The 19,185-nt window shown below is 38.3% G+C and overlaps 1 protein-coding gene across 3 annotated transcripts in view; it reads left to right on the top strand.

Moving 5' to 3' along the window:
• The window catches only part of Acss3 (acyl-CoA synthetase short-chain family member 3), a 209,076-nt gene that overhangs the window by 146,192 nt on the left and 43,699 nt on the right, over positions 1 to 19,185 (top strand). The window contains exon 10 of one of the 3 annotated variants that reach the window (XM_087557233.1): positions 9,681 to 9,844. Within the exon in view, the coding sequence (XP_087413359.1) occupies positions 9,681 to 9,688 (8 nt within the window). The 3' untranslated portion in view covers positions 9,689 to 9,844. 3 annotated transcript variants of the gene reach the window in all.

Below are 19,185 nucleotides of genomic sequence, written 5' to 3'. Positions count from 1 at the left end.
GGGAGGTGTTTCTTTTCTGGTCCAATCTATTTGGAGTTCTGTAGGCTTCTTGTATGTCTATGGGTATCTCTTTTTTTAGGTTAGGGAAGTTTTCTTCTATGATTTTGTTGAAGATATTTACTGGTCCTTTGAGCTGGGAGTCTTCACTCTCTTCTATACCTATTATCCTTAGGTTTGATCTTCTCATTGAGTCCTGGATTTCCTGTATGTTTTGGACCAGTAGCTTTTTCCGATTTACATTATCTTTGACAGTTGAGTCAATGATTTCTATGGAATCTTCTGCTCCTGAGATTCTCTCTTCCATCTCTTGTATTCTGTTGGTGAGCTTGTATCTACAGCTCCTTGTCTCTTCTTTTGGTTTTCTATATGCAGGGTTGTTTCCATGTGTTCTTTCTTGATTGCTTCTATTTCCATTTTTAATTCCTTCAACTGTTTGATTGTGTTTTCCTGGAATTCTTTCAGGGATTTTTGTGTCTCCTCTCTATGGGCTTCTACTTGTTTATTTATGTTTTCCTGGAATTCTTTCAGGCATTTTTGCGATTCCTCTCTGTAGGCTTCTACTTGTTTATTAATGTTTTCCTGTGTTTCTCTAAGGGAATTCTTCACGTCTTTCTTGAAGTCCTCCAGCGTCATGATCAAATATGATTTTGAAACTAGATCTTGCTTTTCTGGTGTGTTTGGATATTCCATGTTTGTTTTGATAGGAGAATTGGGCTCCGATGGTGCCATGTAGTCTTGGTTTCTGTTGCTTGGGTTCCTGCGCTTGCCTCTCGCCATCCGATTATCTCTAGTGTTACTTTGTTCTGCTATTTCTGACAGTGGCTAGACTGTCCTATAAGCCTGTGTGTCAGGAGTGCTGTAGACTTTTTTTCCTGTTTTCTTTCAGCCAGTTATGGGGACAGAGTGTTCTGCTTTCGGGCGTGTAGTTTTTCCTCTCTACAGGTCTTCAGCTGTTCCTATGGGCCTGTGTCTTGAGTTCACCAGGCAGGTCACTTGCAGCAGAAAAGTTGGTCTTACCTGTGGTCCCGAGGCTCAAGTTCGCTCGCGGGGTGCTGCCCACGAGCTCTCTGTGGTGGCAGCAACCAGGAAGATCTGCACTGCCGTTTCAGGGAGCTTCAGTGCACCAAGGTTCCAGATGGCATTTGGTGTTTTCCTCTGGAATCAGTAATGTGTGCACAGTGCAGTCTCTTCTGGTTTCCCAGGTGTGTCTGCCTCTCTGAAGGTTTAGCTCTCCCTCCCACGAGATTTGGGTGTAGAGAACTGTTTATCACGTCTGTTCCTTCAGGTTCCGGCGGTGTCTCAGGTGCAGGGGTCCTGCCGCTCCTGGGCCCTCCCCCACGGGAACCCAGAGGCCTTATACAGTTTCCTCTTGTACCAGGGATGTGGGCAGGGGTGGGCAGTGTTGGTGGTCTCTTCTGCTCTGCAGCCTCAGGAGTGCCCACCTGACCAGGCGTTGAGGTCTTTCTCCCACGGGGTCTGGGAGCAGAGAGCTGCTGCGGGTCAGGATGCATGGGTGTGGGACTCCCGGTAAACACAGGAAGTGCCCGGTCCTAGAGGAATTCTGCCTCTGTGTGTCCCGAGTTCACCAGGCAGGTCTCTTGCAGCAGAAAAGTTGGTCTTACTGTGGTCCCGAAGCTCAAGTTTGCTCGTGGGCTGCTGCCCACGAGCTCTCTTCGGCGGCAGCAACCAGGCGGATATGAACATTTCTAATCACTATGAGCCTCGCTTGGCCTTGCTGTGTATGTAGCTCAGCACATTTGTACATTTCATTGTGTCAAAATGTTGGTACCTCTTATAGAAAAGAAAAAAAAAAGCAAATGTTGATAGTTGTGATATTTTTTATTTTATTCATGTGTTCATTGTCTCCTTGTATGTTACCTTTCAGGAAAAACATGTTTTCTCTACATCTTTGTAATATGTAGTTTAAAATAACTGACCAGAGAGTAAGACCTTTCCCCTCTATAAATGAAAATCATGGTTCTGTATGTTTAGTTACTAAAGGAAAGCTTTTTCACCAGTATGCACATTTTTAAGTACTATGGACTCAAAAGACAGTATTCCATTTAGAGAAACAATGATAGAGCACATTATAATATATTAAAAAATCAGAAAAGTAATTATGTTTTCAGTAAGAAAGAGTGTTAATAGTATTGATCCGTTCTCTATTATACATGAAAGTTGTTTTCTTGGACATTACTGGAAGATACAATGAACTTTCAAAAAAGATTTTCCTTGCCTGGAAAAAATGTAGATGTATGTAATTTGTGCTTTCTAAAATATGGGGAAAAAACTCACTGAAGTCTGTAAAACATACATACTTCTCAAAGCACTAACTACATCTGTCTACATTGACTATTAGATATAAAATATCTGTAAGAAAAATAATATCACTTTATTTTTCAATTTTATGGTCTTTCTTTTAGAGCAAGATATTGGCATAGTTATAATTAAGAATGCAAATTTTTAGAGAAGATCATTTAAAGTTTAGAAAATTCCTCATTATTTTTTTGAGGAAAGAATTGAATGCAAGAATGAAGAAAAACCTTTTCTCCCAGAATTCAGTTGAATTCTGGATGATGCAGGTAGCACGGGATAGTTGTGTGGTTACGTGTAAACTCCCATGCTTACACACTTGGTTAAGGTTCCCTAATATAAGGGGCTAGAAATTAAACCAGGTTTTGGTTGTTGAGGCCACAATAAGACTGAAGAGGTAACTATTTTATCCAGATCAATTAAACATTTGATACCCTGATTATCTGAAACAGAATATAGTGGTGATTGCCAGGATCAATATCATGGTCATTGCTAGAATACAAGGACGTTAACAAACTATGCCGAGTACACAGACTAGATCTATTATTTTGTTGTGCTTCCATGTTTCCTTAATTTCCAAGGGAACATACAGAGAAACACAAAGTAACCTGAAGGCTTCACTGCCTGAGAGAGTGGTTCAGGTTCTCAGGAACTCGAAGGCACACTGGTATCAGGAGCCACAGACTGGTAAAAAAGAAAAAAAATGTAAAAAAAAAAAAAAAAAGACATACACCTTTTAAGGTGAATAGGCCAGGCCAACTCTATGGATCCCTGTGCATACACAGTTAGAATCTTTACTTATTTGCATAGAAAATTATTTTTTCACTTTGAGAATTGTTGCAGTAAAGTGTAAGGCAAGACTGAATTTCACCATACGCCATTACTTGTTCTTAAAGTATGAACTACACTACATAAACGCTAGGGACCCAACTCTGGTCCTCGGAATTAGAAGCAAGAGCCATCTCTCCAGCACCCACTTCCTTCTCAGAGTAGAATTAAAGAAATATTAAATCCATAGGAGTAAAAGACAAAAATAAGGTGTAATTCACTGAGGAAGAAAAAGGTCTTGATATTTTTAGTACATTGACCAATGTCCTCATGTTTCCCTCATCAAATAGATGTTTGCTTAGCTTCCAAGATCCCTGCTAGAAAACACTAGATAGTGTTTGTAATGAGGTTAAGCTTTGACCAAAAAATGAGTTTCTTTGTTTTCAATCTCAAATGTTCTACATGGCTTCTCTTATTATGTACATATGAATTAATAATTTATAAGCTTATAAACCTTGATGAGTCTTCCATAGAGTTATTTGCGTGAAAGACTGATGAACTGTATTTGTTCTTTGCATTAATATATGTGTGTAAGTGAGCAGTTAGGAAATCCTTTTGTGTTAAATTGAAAGTAGAAAGGAGTATTTTAGCTACTTAAGCATCTGTAAATGAAATCCATCAGGTTATATGATTACAGCTGCAGTCAATCTGTTCATATAACATTGGGTTTTCTTTATGATTTTTTATTTGTGTATGAAGTGTGTGTGTGAATCTGTATGTGAGTCTGTGTGTGTGTGTGTGTGTGTGTGTGTGTGTTTGTGTGTGTGTATCTTTGTGTGTGCATGCCTGCCTTGGCCAGAAGAGGGTTTCCAATACTTTGGAATAGGTGGTTGTCAGCCGATTGACTTGCAAGCTAGGAACTGAACTCAGGTTCTTCTGAAAATCAGGAAATTATACTTTGTCATTCAAAATATAATTTATGTTAACACCAACAAACTATTAGAGAAGAATATTCTCTTTTGACCTGTTAATAGCAATATTATTTGATGTCTCACTGAATATCTACAATTTCCAATTGAAAGCTAGTCTTTCAGTATCTGAGAATAGTCATGCCCCTCCCCCAAAGATTATTTCAATGAAGATTTTTTGCTGTTTATGGCAACTGAAGCATTGAGCTCCTGCTTTTGATTGTAATAATGTAAATCTTTAGTGCTATCATGAAGAAAATCAGTTTTGCTAAGTCGAGAAGGGTTCTGTCAAATTCACTCATTAGTCTCGATAGAAACTGAATTGCCATTCATTCAACAATTTTATTTAAGCAGCAACTTATCTGTAAGATGATTGAAAACAGTTGGATTGTTGACTTAGTTTTTCATTTTCATTTTCATCATAGAAATGTGGAAACAGGTGGTATTATCACCATCTAGACAGAATAATTAAAAGAATAGATATCAATTTTACTAAAATATGGCATTTCATGTGAAATGATCCAGTCTGTAGTTTATTATCCTCAGTTATATAATCTCCAGATAAAATGCTGTATTGTTATAGGTAGTTTTAGGACAAAAAGAAGCTCTCTCATAAATCAGGCAAGAAGATAATTTTCAGAATAAAGACTTTTCATGTAGTAAATTGTGTTCTTTGCAAGAATTCCATTGTCTGATTCAAGACAAGTTAAGGAAGTTCTTAAGAGTAAATGGCCTAAGAAAATTTCCCTTACACTTCAGACTAACTCTTTAAACCATAGTAGACTACCCACATATGAGATTTACTTATTTCTCTCCCTCTCTCTCTTTCTCTCCCTCTCTCTCTCTCCCTCTCCCTCTCTCCCTCCCTTCTATCTTTGTTTTCTACTTGATATAAAAGATAATATTACTTGAGAAATAATGACAACCAAACATGTCAGGATCCAAGTTTTGAGTCTCTTTCTTTCATTTGTTATCATGTTAAAAGTAATGGCCACTGGGCTAGAAAGATGACTCACTGCTTAAGAGAACTTGATAATTTTGTAGAGAACTCAGATTCAATTCTTATACTCATTGGTGGCTCACAAACACCTGTGACTCAGGTTCCAGGGTATCTGAAGCAAAACATTCATATACATAAAATAAATATGTATTTTTAAATATTTATTTATTTTAAAATATGTATGTACGTATGCATGTATGTACGTATGCATGTATGTATGTACATATGCATGTATGTATGTATGTATTTGTTCTTTTCTTATATATTCCACTCCACTCTTTCCTCTCTTCCCAGTCAGTCCCTACTCTACTACCTCCCCTCCTGCCAATATCCAGTCCTCCACACTTGTCACTTTAATTTTTTTAAACCTCTACTTTTAATGATAATTCTTAAATGCTTTAACTCCCTTGTAGCACACCACGCACCAGGGGTAGTAGAAGAGAAAGGACACAGGGAAAGTGGACCTTTTAAAAAAATTTTTTTTGGTGCAAATTCCTGTCAGGTACAGGTTAGCAGCAGCAGGCAGCTTGATCTACACAAGAACTTTTCATGGATAAACCAGCAGTCCGTTTCAGCAGTATCAGGATAGCAGCACGTAGCACAACCTGAACACCCAGGCGGGAGGGATTCAGATCAGCAGGAATGTCAGGAGCAGTTCTTGGTTGTGCCTCTTTCAATGAAGCAAAGATCAGAGGAGATGTGAGACCAGCAAACACTGTATGGCTAGCTCTGTAAGCAAACCAAGCTCAGCCTCTGTCACTGTCCATAAAGACCTTTTTACACTCTCCTTAAACATCATGTGTGTTCTCTCTGAGTCTTGCCTCTCAACATGAGTCTGTCTCAGCTGACATCACTTTGCCAATCAGCCCAAGTCTATGGCTGTGTCTAAAAACCACAGCAGACCAGCAGAATTTTTTGTTTGTTTGTTTGTTTGTTTGTTTTGGTGCATTTCTCTATATGAAGTACAGAGAAATGGTGCCTAACTATGCATGTGACGTGGACCAGTGTAGTGATGAATTAGTTAAACCTCATTGGCTTCTCGTGGGTTTCTGTCTTTTTTTCCATAATTAAGTTATTTTACACTCCCCCCACCAGCAATGCCTAAGAGTTCCACTCCCACTAAATTTCACTAAAACCTTGCCAACATTTTTTTAAATGGATTTCTTTTACTGGATACATTATTATTTATTTACATTTTAAATATCCCCTTTCTCAGTTGCTTGTCCATAAACCCCCTATTCTCTCCCCTTTCCATTTCTTCTATGATGGTATTTCTCAACCCATCCACCCACCTCTTCCCACCTCCCCACCCAGATATTTTCCTACACTGGAGGGTCGAGCCTTGGCAGGACCAAGGGCTTCTTCTCTCATTCGTGCCCCACAAGGCCAGCCTCTGCTACATATGCAGTTGGAGCCATGGGTCTGTCCATGTGTATTCTCTGGATGGTGGTTTAGTCCCTGGGAGCTCTGGTGGGTTGGTATTGTTGTTCTTATGGGTTTGCTAACACCTTGAGCTCCTTCTATCCTTTCTCTATGTCCACCAATGGGAAGCCCATTCTCAGTTCAATGGTTGTCCGCGAGCATTATAAATAAGGCTACTATGAACATAGTGGAGCATGTGTCTTTGTTGTATGTTGAAGCATCTTTTGGGTATATGCCCAGGAGAGGTATAGCTGGGTCCTCAGGTAGTGGAATGTCTAATTTTCTGAGAAAACTTCAGACAGATTTCCAGAGTGATTGTACCAGTTTGCAATCCCACCAACAATGGAGGAGTGTTCCTCTTTCTCCACATCCTCACCAGCATCTGTTGTCACCTGAGTTTTTTATCTTAGCCATTATGTCTGTGGTGATGTGTAATCTCAGGGTTGTTTTGATTTGCATTTGCCTGATGACCAAGGATGTTGAACATTTCTTTAGGTGCTTCTCAGTCATTCAATATTCCTTAGATGAGAATTCTTTGTTTAGTTCTGTACCCCATTTTTTAAATAGGGTTATTTGATTCTCTGGAGTCTAACTTGCATTCTTTGTATATATTAGATATTAGCCCTCTATCAGATGTAGGATTGGTAAAGATCTTTTCCCAATCTGTTGGTTGCCGTTTTGTCCGAATGACAGGGTCCTTTGCCTTACAGAAGCTTTGCAGTTTTTATGAAGTCACACTTGTCAATTCTTGATCTTAGAGCATAAGCCATTCGTGTTTTATTCAGGAAAATTTCCCCATTACCTATGTGTTCCAGGATCTTCCTACTTTTTCTTCTAGTAGTTTTAGTGTATCTGGTTTTATGTGGAGGTCCTTGATCCACTTGGACTTGACCTTTGTACATGACCAAGGCTTCCCCAGTGTAGGGGAAGGTCAGAATGGGGAAGCAGAAAGGGGCTACATTGTTGGTTGGGGGAACACCTTCATAGAAGAAAGGGGAGGGGAATGGGATAGGGGGTTTATGGTTGGGAAACCAGGAAAGGGGATAACATTTTAAATGTAAATATAATAATAATAATAATAATAATAATAATAATAATAATAGAATGGATTGATTTGCATTCTTCTTCATGCTAATCTCCAGTTGAACCAGCACCATTTTGTTGAAAATGCTGTCCTTTTTTCCACTGGATGGTTTTAGTTCCTTTGTCAAAGATCAAGTGACCATAGGTGTGTGGATTCATTTCTAGGTCTTCAATTTTATTCCATTGATTTACCTGACTGTCTCTGAACTAATATCATAAAGTTTGTCTCACTATTGCTGTGTAATACAGCTTGACTTCTGGGATCGTGATTCTCCCAGAAGTTCTTTTATTATTGTGGATAGTTTTTGCTATCCTGGGTTTTTTTTTATTCAATCCCTAAACATAATAAAAAGCAATATACAGCAAACAAGTAGCCAACATCAAATTAAATGGAGAGAAACTTTAAGCAATTCCACCAAAATGAGGAACTAGACATGGTTGCCCACTTTCTCCCTACCTATTCAATATAGTACTCAAAATCCTAGCCAGAGCAATCAGAAAACAAAAGGAGGTCAAAGGGATCCAAATTGGAAAGGAAGAAGTCAAAATATCACTATTTGCAGATGATATGATATGATAGTATAATTAAGTGACCCCAAAAGATCCACTAGAGAACTCCTAAACCTGATAAACAACTTCAGCAAAGTGACTGGATATAAAATTAACTCAAACAAATCAGTAGCCTTCCTCAACTCAAAGGACAAACAGGCTGAGAAAGAAATTAGGGAAATGACACCCTTCACAATAGTGACAATTAATATAAAATAGCATGTTGTGATTCTAACCAAGCAAGGGAAAGATCTGTATGACAAGAACTTCAAGTCTCTGAAGAAATAAATTGAAGAAGATCTCAGAAAATGAAAAAGGATCTCATATGTTCATGGATTGGCAGGATTAATATAGTAAAAATGGCCATCTTGCCAAAAGCAGTCTACAGATTCAATGCAATCCCCCTCAAAATTCCAACTCAATTCTACATACAGTTAGAAAGAGCAATTTGCAAATTCATTGGGAATTACAAAAAACCAGTGGGTCTCTCTTTTAACCACCTTCCAGAGCCCTCTGGGTTATCAAATGAAAGATACACACAGCATTTTAATGTGTCTTGATTAGTTCAACAGCTGGGCATTTCTAATTCTTCCTGAGCGATATCTTTCAAAATCTATATTTTATCTTTGCTGCCCTGGCTTCTTCTGGCGAGCTCCCTATCTTTGCTACCCAAGATGCTTCTGGGCATCTCTTTTTGAGGGCCACTTTCCTTCTTGTACCTACATTTTGGCTTTTACTCCCTCCTGTTCCTTTCTGGTCTGGTTTGTCCTATCCCTCCTCCTGGGGACCCTCTCTTCCCTAGTCCCACCCCACCCCCAACCTAGAAGTCCCATCTCTTTCATCTTGTTCAGCCATTGGCCATTGCCTCTTTATTGATCAATCAAAAATCAATTGGGGACAGAGACCATTGTGATTTGGAAACAGATTCCCGATTTTGGGAGCTGAATTAAGAAAAAGCATTAGAAACAATTCCAGACATCTTAACTTTTCTGTCCAAATTAAAAAAAAAAACTTTTCTCTTAGATATAAATTGAGCATAACCATAACAATTATATAAAGTAAGACAAATCATTAACATTTAATTTATCATAATTGTCAATTACATAAAGCATTCTACACCTATCCTAACTTAAACATATATATATATATATATATATATATATATATATATATATATATATATATAATTCTATACTTGAATTATGTTTTGATTTTAACTTACATTACTATCTGGAAACCATCCTTTTAAATCTATCATCTCCCTCAGTGTTAAACAACTTATGATTATGAGGCTGTAACCAGTCTTCAACTCCTTTAGAAATCTAAGCGTGCATTAAATATGACATGAATATATAGGAAGTGTCACACATAGCTCCAGAACTTAAACAAATTGTAGAGAGAGCTGACTACTTGGACAGTCCCGTAATTCCTGATAACATTGATATCTTTGACCTTCTGGCTCAGAACCATCTGACAGACCTTGAAATGAAGGAATGGTTTGTTCTGTCTTGACAGAACTAAATAGTCAACAACCTCACTTTGTGTGTCCTTTCTTGAACAATAGTTTTTCTTTGTAGGTGAATAGAGCTTTTTTCCCAAGTGGCTACATCGTCATAATTGGAGCAACGCTACATGGAGGTTTTGATGTTTAAATTTTTTTTAAAGGGGAATGGGGAAGCCATCAGGAGCAGACTTATCTCATTGTCAAATGATCCTTAATAATAAAATAATATTACATGTCATATTCTGTGGATTTCTGATTTTTTTGAAGACTATATATGTAAAGTATATGTTAAATCTTAACTATTCTTAGTCATTTCTATTTCAGTAAATTGAAAACACTAATATAACCATGAGTTTCCTATCTGGCCCTTAATTTGTGTTACTTAATCATCTTAAACCGTTTGTAATAGGAGCAATCAGAAGGCCTGGGTCAAAGGCATATATTCGTAAATGAGTTGCATAGGCACAATGCCTATCTAAGAGTAACAATATTAATTTTAAGTTTTGTATCAATATATAGATTTATATTAATGAAAATTATATATATATAATTATATATATATATGTGTATATATATATATATATATATATATATATATATATGAAAGCTAGCTTTAGTATCTGTTACCCAGTCTCTGTGTGCTTAGAAGGCTCAGTGCTTGACTGAAGTTTTGATTGGATCCATCTGAAAGTGAGATCATCTGGAATCAGCAGTAATTCCTGAGGCTGTTTTGAAGCAAGTCTTTGAAGCATCAGCAAGGAGGGGGCTGCAATAGCAGGTCAGTTAAGCATCCTGAGGATGAATCTTGCCCAAGTTATATGTTCTGTAACATGAATCTCATAACCAAAATTTTAGTACTACTAAGCTACTCCTATGTATTGGGGAAGGTGCAAAGATCAGTTAAGGATGATTTTTGCTCCTTGTTTGAGCAGGTGAAAGGCAACTATATGTCTTTTTATGAATTAATTTGATCAATAACCAGTTGTAATAAATCTTCATTGATGGCATGTTGAATTTTAAGGATTACATAACCAACAAGGTTTATTATCTAAATTTAGTTGACATTTTGGCTAGAGACATTTTTTATCTAAGCTAGTTATTGGGCTTTCCCCGTGTCAAAGAATCAGCAGATCAAGTTATCTGTCCTGTCTGATCTTGCTTTATTTTCTCTTCTGTCTATCGCCAAGATCTTTAGGGGGTCTTCCCCTATCATACCTGATCCATATCATTCTGGAAAGGGTCCAAAGTCTTTTCTCCTTTCCTGTCAATACAAATAAGGAACTTCTCTCCCAAAATAGTATATCCTTGATCTAGTAACCAGAAATCATTAAAGCTATAGAATGAATAAAAATTAATACCTTGACCTTTCTCTCAGAGGGTGTTTAAGACCATAAATACCACCAAACTTATAATCATCTCCATTTCGACAATTAAAACAATTCAAAGCAATTAAAACAACTCAGTAGGAGAGTAATAGTCCCAAGAGTAAACAAAAGAAAGTAAAAAACAGCCTCACTCTCACTGTTAAGAGTCCCTGAAGAAGACCAAGACGAATAACCATTACATATATTCAAAGGACCTAGCTCAGACCTATACAGGACCCTTGAGTAAACATACAGTGTCTGTACAGTCACTGCAACCCCTAGGAGCCCTGGTTGCTGCCCATGTTCTTGGGGTGACTTTGATGCCTCTGGCTCTTACAATCCTTTCTCCCTCCTTAAAAAGAAATGCAATTACCACCAGCTTGTAACATCTAAGTTCTTTAATAACTATATATAAAGGTACCTTAGTAGAGGGCTTAGATCAATAATCTCTGAGTCCTTTTAGTTGCTTGAATAGTACTAGTGCTCTTGCTGTTAGGAGTTACAATGTTTATTTGGAAAACACTAAGTGTTTTGATGGCTAGGGACTAATGATGTAAGTGAAGTTACCTAATCACCACCACCTCCCTGAGCTTTCCTAGGTGACTTCATTATTTTTTTTATTTCATTTTCATCACCCCAATGCAAGAATAAAACTCTTCCTCATAGTTGAAAAGTTCTAAGAAATGATTTCAGCGAGAAAATGATAGTCACTTCATAGACACTGTTGGTAATTGAAATTATTGATTTAGCTCTATGTGCCTTGACCTTGGTTGTTGAGTTCTGATATCTTAAGTAATTAGATTATTTCTGGCCCTATTTGATTGAGCTGCAACAGTTTTAATTACAGCTCAAGTTCTAATGTAACTCCGGTTTTTATGCAGCCTAAATATTTGTCCTTTGAGAAAGAATTTGATTACTCTAAATTTTATTAAACTAGAAGGTAAACTGCTCCAGCGAATGTTGGCATGTCAGCATATAAATGAAAACCATTCCTCTAAATGCTGCCCTCATAGCATGTTTTAAAGGACATCAAAAGTCGTTGACATGACAGATGTAATTTTGCTCTGTTGGGTATGGTAGTGGTTTGAATAAAATGCTCCCAAAAGCTTATCCGTTAGAATACTTGGCCTCTTGTTGGTAGAACTGTTTGGAAAGGATTTGGATGTGTGGCCATGTTGAAGATGTGTCACTGTGACTTTGAGGGTTCAGAAGACTTGAGTGATTTCCAGTGTGCCCCCGTCAGCCTCCTACTCACAGTCTTGAGATATTAGCTCTTAGATGTTCCTGTCACCATGCCTTTGCTCTGCCATCATGGACCGTAAACCTCAGAAACAATAAGCCTAACCTCATTCTCCCACAATGCCTTGCTCCTGGTGTTTTGCCAAAGCAGTAGAAACGTAACTAAGATGAGTAGAATGTACTTCTGGGCAGTAGACTATGGCAGCATGTATTGTAACCATTATAGTTAGTTGGGCTTTCCAAATCAGACCCATAGCTGTAAGGAAATGCTAGCAGCAAACCATTGAGCTGAGAACGGGGTCCCATTGAAGGAATTAGAGATAGGATTGAAGGATTGAAGGGCTTGAAACCCCATAAGAACAACAATGCCAACCAAACAGAGGTCCCAGAGACTAAACCACTACCCAAAAACTACACATGGACAGACCCATGACTCCAGCTGCATATGTAGCAGAGGATGGCCTTGTTGGGCACCAGTGGGAGGAGAAGCCTTGGTCCTGCCAAGGCTGGACCCCCCAGTGTAGGAGAATGTCAGGGCAAGGAGACGGGCAGTGGCTGGGGAGAAGGAACACCTTTATCGGAAAAGGGGGAGGGGGATGAAATAGGGGCTTATGGATGGGAAACCAGGAAAGGGAATAACATTGAAAATGTAAATAAAAATATCCAATAAAAAAAAGAAAACATATAGAAGACTCATTAGACTAGGACTATTTTCTTTTTCCTTCCTTTCTTCCTTCTTTCTTTCTTTTAATTTTAAGAAATTAATGCATGTTTACTTTTAAGAATGAAACCCACATGAGAGAACAATTAATTGCAGGTTTGTTTTTTTAATAGCTGTACTAAACAGAGGTCTCTGTGGGAAATATTACCAGCACATAATTGTACTGTCTTATTTCTCTCTCACATATATATATATATACATATATATATACACACACTATTTCTTATATCTGAGAAACATATAAATGTGAAATATATTGAATGCATACAGAAAAATATTTATATAGAAATGCTAGGCAAATATTTGACAATTGATCCATAATGTATCAACCTACTTGCCACTTACCTTTCTGAATCCTTCGTCTCCTTTCTTATCCTTGTTTTCTCAAAGAAGACTGTGTCTTCTGCATTGTGTACAGGTTGGTCAATGTACTGACTATGACTTCAGCTCACTGGTCCATCATTTTTACATTTAGTCTCCTAGAATAAATTTCAACTCTGAAAGCTTTACAACTCCTCTTATTCCCCATACACCTCCACATTACCACTTGGCTGTCCGCATGGCTTTCTTCAGGTTCCAATGTACCTGTGTCTGTATGGCGCTTGTACCCCTGCGAAGCTTTGTAATTCTCACTGCACAATTCCTTCTCAGAGTTAAATCATATGAGGCTCCCACTGAGGAGCTGGCACAGCATTGAGTTAAGTGCCTTTCTGGTGACTTTACCTTAAGAACTTTATGTATCATCCTATTCTCTGGCTATTGAAGATCAAAGGACACTAGGCCATGCTTTGCTGCCTGTAAGTCTCTGAGCAAAATATAACTGTAGATAATGAAGGGCTGCTTTCTAAATGAATCTTATTAACTCTTCGCTATTTTCTGTGTCGGGGCTTTGCTCTGTCTTTACTGTTATGTCAAATTTATGTGAATGTTTCTTCAGAGTATATGCCTGCAAATGTAAGTATATGAATTAGTATATGCACACTGCATAACTGAAAGGCTGTACACCACTATTGTCATTACCCATGAGCTGGATTATCAAGAAGATTTCCTATAGTATTTTCAAATAGTAGAATTCAAAAGGCTTTGGGAAAATATGAATGAATTTCTAATGGGTGATTCAAATTTATCTTTCACAGTTCCATGCTCAAAATAGATTCATCTTGACTTTTCTTTGTAAAAAGGATCTTTTGGATATTATTGTATTTTACACTGTGTAGGGGGAGTAGCAGTTATATGGATGAACTGTCACCCCAGTAATGTGCAGCTAGAGAGAATGTGCCTGTATCCATCTGGAAAGAGAAAGACAGAATCTTGATGTCATCCCTGTTGCCTGGTAACTGGATTTTTCTCTCATTTAGAGCAGTCTTCATTAGTTCAGAGTAGGTGATTCTTTTTAATGATAATTTGAAACATAGGAGCTTAGAGGTCAGCTATGGGAATTTTGTTTATGGAAAGAATAGTCTTTTGTCAAATGTAAGACATGCTGGATAAGACTCTTGTTTAGAAAGTGAATAGTTATTTACTAATTGTCAATCCAACTGAAAACGAATTCCCAAACCAAGCAAGAATGAGATATGAATGACACTGTCTGAGCCATTATTATATTAGTGATGATTTATTGGAAAGAGACATTGTGTTAGGAAGCTGATCAATGGCATTGCTGACTTGGTCTTTGTAATATCATGTACTCTAATTCTTCAGCCTTTGACAGGGATCCGTTATAACCTAGCCTACAACAAATAATATTATGTCAAATTTATAAAGATCTTCACAAGAACAAAGGTTTCTAAGCCTTCCCTTGAGAAATAATGGTCTGGAAATTTGTTTTCTCCTGTACAACACAACCCTTAATTTTAAGAAAGGGAATCAGCCCACTCTTACTGTCACTCTTAGAGAACAGCAGGTGACAGTGGTCCTTGGAACAGCAAGGTGGGGAGTATAAGGTGATGTGGAATCCTAATAGGACAGTGTTTTGTATCATAGCCCAGCCCCTTACTTGACTGCCACATACACATCCTGATCTTCTGCTCAGTTGTTTCCCATTGGGCTTCCGCAAATGCTTTTAATAAAATGAAATATATATAAAAATAGAAATTCCCAGTTTATTACCAAAACAGAATGAATATTATTTTCCTTTCTTTTCTTGCTATTAATAACCTTTCATTGCTGTAAGGGTCGTCTTTATCATTCTGCCCTGTAGGTAGTCTAGATTCAGGAACACAGAATGCAAGGGCTCTGTTAGCCCACATATGTCTTATTTACATTTCCTGTCTATGTTTTTTCTGAATCCTCTCATGTGCTTGAAAAGGCTACCCTTAACATCCCAACCTGCAGCTACTACAAAATCATGAAAACTCGATTTGCATGCACATGAGTGTAAGGGAAGCATTTACCCATACAGAATTTAATTCCATAAAGTCATTGCAGTTTTAACTAGAGCTGCCTTTGTTCTCTGCAGTTCGGGATGCTTTCTTCCCATGCTTTAGCTCTCGCCTTCATTAATTCAGCACTTCTCATCTAATTGAGCTGCCGATTATATATGGGACTCTTCACTGAACCAACCACCCTATGCTGAGATCAGTTTCTCAGCTCCATTGAGGGCTCTGAATCTAATACAGACATTAGATTGCTTTAAGTATTTTAAGCCATAATTCTATCACGTCTTGAACACCGAGATTAAATTGATTTTCTTTCACCAGTGTACAGTTCACTGTTTCTTCCTTCTATTTGCTACCACCATTCAAGTTATTTATAGCTCATGGTATAGATTCAGAAGTGGAGTGAACGATTTCTTTACAAATTGCCTCTGCGCCCACCATGATGCTATGATTAATATGACTCAGCAGTAACCAGCCTGCTGAACTGATTTATCCCTCGAACTTCAACCTTGAACATGGACAACCAAGTTCTCAGTCCAGATTGCTTAACGTAGTGTCTCGAGTGTCACCATAGGGGCAGAAGAGTGGTTTTCCAGATACAGCAGGGACTCTGAATCACAAACTGGTTTTGTCCTATTGCCTTGCCCATTCTCTTGAATGTCACTCACATTTAATGCTGATTGCCAAATTTCTGAAATGAACCCTGGGAGTTTAACAGACACCTCCTCTTTCTCTATTTAACCCAAGCGATTACAATGACCTATTGATTCTGAGTATGACCTAAGTTGGTCTCATCTTCCACTTCTGTTTACTTTTGCTACATCATCAACTGCCTGTTTATCTCTGAATATGGGGATTATTAATTTAGGGCTTTAGTTTGTCAGTAAGAAAATTATCTCACAAAGTAATTTAGCAATGATTGCCTCTAGTGATCTCTGTGGATCCCACTGTCCTTGGATAGATGTGCACATTTCAAAGCTTGGCACTGACAGTCATTTGTAATTTTCCTCTTTGCCATTTACATTCTCTTTTAATCCATGGACTTTGCTCCACTGAACAACTGAAATTCTCAATGGGCTCATTAAAGAAACTTCATAGATGCCGCCATTTCTATTTGGTGTGTAATTCCATCACAGCATTCCTTCATCCCCAAAGAAAACCTCTTTTGATGAAGAGATTGTATCTAACAAATATATACTGAATCATACACCTTTAAATATTATCATAGAAGAATTCTGTAATGGAAATATAAATTACATACACTCTTTCTCTTTTTGACATCTTCACTATCTCTTTCTGTGTGGTTCATTTGGGGAGTACAATTGGTGGTTTCCAATTTATTTTTAAAAGCTCTGATCATAGGAATGAAAACTGAAACTTAAAACATGTCAGAGTGTGCATTTGGTAGTTGGAAAAGGTTTCTTTGGAACAAAATGAAAAGAACTGGAATGTTATTACCTAATGATACAAGTGATTGTTGGGTTCAAAGTAAAAAAAAAAAGTCCTGGTTCTGATCTGGTCAGAATTAGAAAATAACCCATACACTCATTGTATGAATGTATGTATGTATGTATGTATGTATGCACATATGTATGTATTATTTATTTTTGATGAGGATTATAATACAGGTCTTCTGCATATATATATATATATATATATATATATATATATAATAGGTATTAGCTTATTATTTTATCAGACTCCTGAGCATGAAACTCTTTTACCTGCCCTTGGAACATTTTTTTCTCCTATTGGGTTCCGATGTCCAACTTAGATATAATAATATTTGCTTCATCTTATTATGTTTCATTTTGTCAAAAAAAAAGGGCCTTTGTAATATTTTCAATGATGTCTTCCACGTTTGTATGTAGCTACATAAAAGCAGTAGGTACGAAAACTACTGGTTTAATAAGAAACGTATCTCCTGTTGTCATGGATCTGATGTTCCATGTGATATAGAAAATACATCTACGCCGCGGATCCCGGCCCGCAGCAGCTCTCTGCTCCCAGACCCCGTGGGAGAGAGACCCAACCGCCTGGTCAGGTGGGCACTCCTGAGGCTGCAGAGCGGAAGAGACCACCAACACTGCCCACACCTGCCCACATCCCTGGCCCAAGAGGAAACTGTATAAGGCCTCTGGGTTCCCGTGGGGGAGGGCCCAGGAGCGGCAGGACCGCTGCCTCTGAGACACCATCAGAACCTGAAGGAAACAGACCAGATAAACAGTTCTCTGCACCCAAATCCCGTGGGAGGGAGAGCTAAACTCTCAGAGAGGCAGACACGCCTGGGAAACCAGAAGAGACTGCACTCTGCACACACATCTCGGACGCCAGAGGAAAACACCAAATGCCATCTGGAACCCTGGTACACTGAAGCTCCCAGAAACGGTGGCACAGATCTTCCTGGTTGCTGCTGCCGCGGAGAGCTCTTGGGCAGCACCCCGCGAGCAAACTTGAGCCTCGGGACCACAGGTAAGACCAACTTTTCTGCTGCAAGTGACCTGTCTGGTGAACTCAAGACACAGGCCCACAGGAACAACTGAAGACCTGTAGAGAGGGAAAACTACACGCCCGAAAGCAGAACACTCTGTCGCCATGACAGGATGAAAGAAAACAGGAAAACAGGTCTACAGCACTCCTGACACACAGGCTTATAGGGCAGTCTAGCCACTGTCAGAAATAGCAGAACAAAGTAACAGTAGAGATAATCTGATGGCGAGAGGCAAGCGCAGGAACCCAAGCAACAGAAACCAAGACTACATGGCATCATCGGAGCCCAATTCTCCCACCAAAATAAACATGGAATGTCCAAACACACCAGAAAAGCAAGATCTAGTTTCAAAATCATATTTGATCATGATGCTGGAGGACTTCAAGAAGATGTGAAGAACTCCCTTAGAGAACAAGTAGAAGCCTACAGAGAGGAATCACAAAAATGCCTGAAAGAATTCCAGGAAAACATAATTAAACAAGTAGAAGCCCATAGAGAGGAGTCACAAAAATCCCTGAAAGAATTCCAGGAAAACACAATCAAACAGTTGAAGGAATTAAAAATGGAAATAGAAGCAATCAAGAAAGAACACATGGAAACAACCCTGGATATAGAAAACCAAAAGAAGAGACAAGGAGCTGTAGATACAAGCTTCACCAACAGAATACAGGAGATGGAAGAGAGAATCTCAGGAGTAGAATATTCCATAGAAATCATTGACTCAACTGTCAAAGATAATGTAAAGCGGAAAAAGCTACTGGTCCAAAACATACAGGAAATCCAGGACTCAATGAGAAGATCAAACCTAAGGATAATAGGTATAGAAGAGAGTGAAGACTCCCAGCTCAAAGGACCAGTAAATATCTTCAACAAAATCATAGAAGAAAACTTCCCTAACGTAAAAAAAGAGATACCCATAGGCATACAAGAAGCCTATAGAACTCCAAATAGATTGGACCAGAAAAGAAACACCTCCTGTGACATAATAGTCAATACACCAAACGCACAAAATAAAGAAAGAATATTAAAAGCAGTAAGGGAAAAAGGTCAAGTAACATATAAAGGCAGACCTATCAGAATCACACCAGACTTTTCGCCAGAAACTATGAAGGCCAGAAGATCCTGGACAGATGTCATACAGACCCTAAGAGAACACAAATGCCAGCCCAGGTTACTGTATCCTGCAAAACTCTCAATAAACATAGATGGAGAAACCAAGATATTCCATGACAAAAACAAATTTACACAATATCTTTCTACAAATCCAGCACTACAAAGGATAATAAATGGTAAAGCCCAACATAAGGAGGCAAGCTATACCCTAGAAGAAGCAAGAAACTAATCGTCTTGGCAACAAAACAAAGAGAAGAAAAGCACACAAACAT

The sequence above is a fragment of the Rattus norvegicus genome, chromosome 7 (assembly GCF_021556685.1).
Source record: "Rattus norvegicus strain SHRSP/BbbUtx chromosome 7, alternate assembly SHRSP_T2T, whole genome shotgun sequence".
Classification (NCBI taxonomy): domain Eukaryota; kingdom Metazoa; phylum Chordata; class Mammalia; order Rodentia; family Muridae; genus Rattus; species Rattus norvegicus.
The sequence above is the reverse complement of the archived record's forward strand: the minus strand, read 5'-3'. Positions and strand labels throughout refer to the sequence as shown.